The sequence below is a fragment of the Anneissia japonica genome, unplaced genomic scaffold, assembly GCF_011630105.1.
Source record: "Anneissia japonica isolate Jap-2015-1 unplaced genomic scaffold, ASM1163010v1 scaffold288292_len1863012_cov191, whole genome shotgun sequence".
Lineage (NCBI taxonomy): Eukaryota > Metazoa > Echinodermata > Crinoidea > Comatulida > Comatulidae > Anneissia > Anneissia japonica.
The window spans coordinates 838,565-845,224 of record NW_022688773.1 but is presented as its reverse complement, the minus strand read 5'-3'; the positions used below and the strand labels follow the sequence as shown (position 1 = coordinate 845,224).

General features: G+C 32.3%; 1 protein-coding gene across 1 annotated transcript in view; it reads left to right on the top strand.

Annotated features, from left to right (window-relative positions):
• The first annotated feature begins 364 nt into the window (after positions 1–364).
• LOC117123285 (disks large homolog 2-like) overlaps positions 365–6,660 on the top strand; it is a 62,533-nt gene continuing 56,237 nt past the window's right edge. The window contains exons 1-2 of the mRNA XM_033269159.1: positions 365–490; positions 6,377–6,511. Coding sequence (XP_033125050.1) covers positions 380–490; positions 6,377–6,511 — 246 coding nt within the window. The 5' untranslated portion in view covers positions 365–379. The remainder of the gene's footprint in view (positions 491–6,376; positions 6,512–6,660) is intronic.

The window sequence follows — 6,660 nt, the reverse complement described above, 5'->3', positions numbered from 1 at the left end:
GTGTTTATCTAGAAAAAACATATTGTTGTAATGCTGAACCATCGATCATTCATTCTGCTGGCATTGGCACATGTGTCTTTTTTATCGCTGTTGATCGTAAAACTGTCCAACGTTGTTTATAAGGGATACTTGGACCATTTACTTCCATCAGGAAGGTGATCGGATATGAATCTATGAATATGGATGCTAATCCAGAAGTGGTGCGATAAAAAAAAAATACAGAACGCTGTTTTTCCGCTTTTGATTTCTACATAATTGGAATGGTACCGGCTAAACACGAGTGCTGTTTTCACGAGCTATCACGCTACAGTGTTGTACTATAGAGGAAAATAATTGGAATATTTAATTATTGGAAATTTAAAGGATATTCTTGTGAAAAATGCAAGAGTACGAGTTAGTGCTGGACTCGCCGACAAACACTTGGTGGCCGCTGAGTTGCCTGAATGCTATGTTCGGTTGTCGACGTGTCACAAGGCGTAGTGAATCAAATGTAAGCCCTTCTTAATAAATTTTATTTAAATAAGTACTTAAATTATTATAATGGTTTTTATTTTTCAATTTATTTCTTTTCCTATTATGTATGTACAGTTAAATTTTGTATAGAGATTGGGGTAAAAGGTGATGGTTTGAACTAAGTGCTGTATAGATTCATTAATATGCTCATTATGTACAATAATTATTTATCAGTTGTGTTATTCTACTCGTCACTGCCCCTCGGGGAGATATAATTTGTGATGTCATTCAAGTGATTAGCTGTCATTAAGCTAGATGTCACTGATCACAGGCTAGAGGCCCTTGCTATATTTAGAGGTAGGATAAGGTAATAGATATCGGTAGATGGGGATAGAGACCGGATAGTATAGGGAAGTGATGTAGGATGAGTTTGGTAAGTGTGGTGGATACATGTATTATAGGATACAATTATATCAGTTGGCAGTTGATGCAGCAGTTGAATTGAAGCCACTTATTGGGAGATCTGGTTAAAATTGTCAGTGAGCTTTCTTAACACATCTATTGTTGCTGTGCGTGGTGATAGCAATGGTCAGCTGACTTTAAGGAGAAAATAAATAATATTGTAGTAAAAACAAAAATCATGAATTTGCAGAAGAGAGTTGTTTTCAAAAGATATTACCATTCATGGGACAGTAGGCCATGCTGATTTGCCGATTTCCGGCTGTTGGAGGCTTGGGACTAGAAGCAAAGAATAGAATTATGAGAGGTCCGACTGCCCTGAGTTTGTATGCACACAATGTAACGTTCAAAAAGTACTACCCAGGAGATAGGGGCGCCATATTAGAATGCATTCAAATCTTGCCTTCTGAAGGACGCCCTTTAGTTTGTGGTAGTGTTTTTTGACATAGGACTATGTTCCAATGAAACCCTGAGAATCGGACATTTTTTGCAGTACTCTTTGCTAGAAATGTATAGATTAGCATAGGATAATTATGGTATAGGTCAGCCAAGAGAGAAAAACAGAACCAGTGTAAATATATAGAGTACTGTTATTCCCAGTGTAAAGATACAGGTTAGAATATGGATGCCAATGGGATAGAAAGTATAGAGGTAGGAATACAGGTAAGTAAAGAGGGTTAACCATACAGGTGAGAAAAGATAGGTAGAATAGGAGTTGTTCCTCTTTAATATATATCTACAAGAGGCACACTTAAGTACAGTAGTTTATCACACCTGTACAAGTATTCTAGAGCATGTGTCGTTTCTGTGGAAATATGAAGCTAAAATCAATGCAATTGATCCTCTACTGTAAACCCAATCTGGCAGGATTTCTTCTATGCAATTTTTAAATGGTTTAAAAATACTACTTAAGTTAGTAGCATTATAAATTTTATTTGAATCTCTTGCTCCAAAGAAAGCCATCTGATTTCCCATGCTGCCACTGCATATGGCATGACAGATTTAATGTGAAAGATAATATCGCAGTAGTAAGAAACATTGAGAAATAATTACACTTGATGTTTAAGAATGATTTGAATGACGAACCGTTTACCCGCCGCAGTCGGAATCAAATGACAATCGAAAGTTATTACATTTACCTCTGTTACACGCTGACATAATTAATGGTGGTCCAATGTTTATCCTTTAATGCCTGTTGAAACGGAACATCCAGATCTCGACATCCCTGTGATAGGCTATGTATGTTTCTGCTATCTATAATAGTCATCTAATTTCTTCCAAATTAACAGTTCAGGCCCCAAGAGACTCGTAATAATTCTAGTAACTATGTAACATATATATAGAATATCAATCAACCTTGTTTTAGGTGTACGTATTATCGCCCCTGATTATACCATCACTTTTTCAGTACCACTTAATGCTGTATCAAATTAATATCAAAAGTTCGTCAGTCGTGGTCTAATAGGTAAAGTAGCTTTCAATTACGCGACGACAGTAGGACATAGAACATAATGACGTCATTAAAAGTCATCTGCGCATGCGAGAAAGTTGAGGTCACCTCGTCGAGTAGATTCTGGAACGCAATTTGGTCAAATCTATGTATGCAGAGAACGTAGGACGCCAGGTAGGACGGTCACACGAGTGATTCCGTTTTAGCGTTGTGTCGTCGCACAAATCGAAAGCTAATAAAATTGCCGAAATCTTTGAAAAATATGGAAACTACTGATATGTTACATTTTATTTTATAAAAATTTAGGGCACTCTTCAGTGATAATTATTTAAACTGTGGTGATAGTAATCTCATCTTTGTTTCGTTTTTTGTAGTTATCCATGTTTATTACTTTTGTTGCTTTAGTTCTTGGCAAAGTATACAAGGAATTTTTCCAGTTTTTTATTCTTAATATTTTAATATAATATAGCTGCTCAAAGAAATGAAGGTAACTAAAAAAATTTAAACAAAAATTTGAATTTCTCTTTAAAAGGACATAATTTATGAATTTCCAATTAGTCACAGATATGGGAGAAAATAGTTTTCAGTAATTTACAGAGGTTTTACTACAAAAATCCTTTAATTTACTGCCAAAAATATATGGCTGTAATCCAAGATTACGAATAGTATTTTAGAGTGTACGTTAATTGCGAATGACTACTTTATCTCATACATTACATCATTTATATAGCGCTATTTCACAAAGATCAGAGCAGTTTTTGCTTTTTTTTGGTATTTTTTGACTAATATACTGTGACAATAAAATAAATCCAACAGAAGAAAACCGGAAAGTGAGGGAAAAAAAATCTAATAAAAACTGATAACTTATTGATATAACTTTAGTTTTAGTTCAGTAGTTTATATCTGATTTAGTGGCCACTATATCGTTAAACGCATCTCCTAGTTTTTTGGTAAATTTACAGTTAGGAAAATTCCATGATGGCAGTCCTTTGTACTCGTGTAAAAAAATAACTATTCACGAATCAATCTCTAGTAATTTTGTTTTTATTTTAAAGTCTGATTTAGGTGTCACTATATCTTTGTATGTTTGGTTCTCCCAGTATTGCTGGTAAATTTATATCAAAAGAAATAATACTTCATTATTTTTTGTATGCATGGTGACAAATTAGTATTCATGAGTAAATCTCATCAATCGTGTTTAAAATCTTGATATCTCAAGCTGTCCATTTAAGTGACTGATGTGGGGCATACCCTCAATTATGTCACAGACATATATAACAGATGGCTATAATAATTATAATAGTCATTTTTGAATTTTCATTAAAAACTAAACTAAAAGTCAGTTCTTAATTTTAATATTTTAATGAAGACATTAATCCAAATCAATTTCGGATAATATTTTCTACTGTATTTTAATTGGCTACATTTTATACCATATTTATTCATATAAACGCCTCGCTTTGAATAAATGCCCCCTCTAGAGCCTCACTTGGAATAAATGACTTCCTCGATTGTCCTCGCTGAGGTATTCTTTCTTGAATAAAAGCCCCCTAAATTACTGTAAACGAATCTTAATGGAAGCAACATCATGCTAAACACATTCTATTAATATTCTACTCCAATGGAATTACATTTATCTATTAATATTGTACTCCAGTAGAATTACATTTTTCTATTAATGTTCTACTCCAGTAGAATTACATTTTTCTATCAATGTTCTACTCTAGTAGAATTACATTTTTCTATTAATATTCTACTCCAGTAGAATTACATTTTTCTATTAATGTTCTACTCCAGTAGAATTACATTTTTCTATCAATATTCTACTCCAGTAGAATTACATTTTTCTATCAATATTCTACTCCAGTAGAATTACATTTTTCTATTAATGTTCTACTCCAGTAGAATTACATTTTTCTATTAATATTGTACTCCAGTAGAATTACATTTTTCTATTAATGTTCTACTCCAGTAGAATTACATTTTTCTATCAATATTCTACTCTAGTAGAATTACATTTTTCTATTAATATTCTACTCCAGTAGAATTACATTTTTCTATTAATATTCTACTCCAGTAGAATTACATTTTTCTATTAATGTTCTACTCCAGTAGAATTACATTTTTCTATCAATGTTCTACTCCAGTAGAATTACATTTTTCTATCAATGTTCTACTCCAGTAGAATTACATTTTTCTATTAATGTTCTACTCCAGTAGAATTACATTTTTCTATTAATGTTCTACTCCAGTAGAATTACATTTTTCTATCAATGTTCTACTCCAGTAGAATTACATTTTTCTATCAATGTTCTACTCTAGTAGAATTACATTTTTCTATCAATGTTCTACTCCAGTAGAATTACATTTTTCTATCAATATTCTACTCCAGTAGAATTACATTTTTTCTAACCTGGTTGGGATCAATAATACTTTATATTAGTCACACAATAACACATTTTGACGATAACTATGCATTACAGGTCCACATCTACAGTGAAATAAAGGTTGTTTATTTGAGTATGTATCCATTTTAAACCAAAAAAACGCCTCCCTCGAATGCATACCTCCCTCAAGTAAATGCCCTTCTCAACAATAAATTTGATTTAAATATGGTATATATTAATATATTATTGCTGTCAGTCATAATGGTGGTTATTTTTGTTGATGCTACAAGTTTTCCAAGACTGGACCTCCTTCCCCCTCACCTTCTCCCCCCCCCAAAAAAAAAAAAATAAAATGAGAAGAAAAGAAAAAAATGGAGGGAGCATGGTACTCCAAACTAGGCTAATGTTTAATTCGATGTACTAGTGTCTAGGCTATAGTCAAGCATTTCTTAACAAAGATCTCAAGCACCACCCCTTCCTTAATCCGTTTGGCACTTCGCATTTTGCATGGCCCCACTCTACCCAGATTTTTCTCTGGATCCGTTCTGGCTAATGTAACAACTTCAGCTACTTTAGTTAACTCTTGCTGCAGTTTACGGCCATTATTATTTTTTTCTTTTTGGCTTTTGTTGTTGATGTGTCTATTTTTGGCTTTTGTTGTTGATGTGTCTATGTTCCTATTAATATTTTAATATTAAAAATATTTTAATGGAGGGTCTTTCAGAGCAAACCTGTGAAGAGAACATCAGTATTTGATAAAATCAATACTACAACCGAGTACAATAAGTAAAAATAATTGAGAATGAAATACCGCTGACTCAGCTCCTTATCACCATAGTGATACAATATTCTATCAATGTATACTATGAGTCATGTAACAATCAGTATTTATTATGCGCTATTTTCTAAATCCTTAACATGTAGCATATCTTATCCAGTTTTAGCATATTTTAATCAGATGCGCAATGCAGTTATTGATGTTATGTAATGTTCATTAATTTACGCACCTACACTATTGAAAGTTTAATATTTTGTCCATTGGCCTTGACACTTTTGATTTTAATGTACCGTAAACCGCTTTATACGACCTTCGACATTTATTTTCACAATTTCCTCCAGCAAGGGTTTTTTCATTTGAATAATTGAAATGCATAGTTCTTTTTAAAGGTGATATGAATATGTTTAATTTAAACTTGCAATCTCATGAAGTAATTTATATAGCAAATTGTAGACAGCGCCCTCTCCTTTTGTGATCTTAATGTGTACAACTGTACCTCAGGTGTTTCGACATCCATCAAAATCTTTTTTGTTAATTGCTTACTATATACCGGTAATAATAAACCGATTTAACAAAATACAACGACTCGCTTTTATCATGCTGTAAGCCAACCAATTCAAATCCAAAATAATGATTTTTCATATTTGTTAAGTATGATATTCATAGAATGTATAAAAAAAGTCGTAAAAAATAATGGATTTTAGTGTGCATTTCAGGTTGATGGAGATATATTCTTACATTTGACAGAATTTAACCCACATTGATTTTGTCTTGAAATAGCTTTTGTCATGTTAATTAGATTCTCACAATTTAACAATTGTTTTTCTTGTTTTCTTTACAATTTTACAGTATAATTACAATGAAGATGACACAAATAGAATGCATGATGGACCTCAACTTGTACCAGTCGTTGGGGGCAGTGTTGACCAGAGGAGAGAGAATATACAAACATACGTACAAACATCTACAGTTCAAAATGCTCAGGTAAATTAAATTCTAAAGTTTATGAATATATGATTAGAAAATGTATATAGAGTGAATAAATAAAAAATGTGGAAACAATTCAAGTTGTAGTTTTTAATTATCCAGGTAATGATTTTAATTACAACATATTCATCCTGTTTATATGTAAA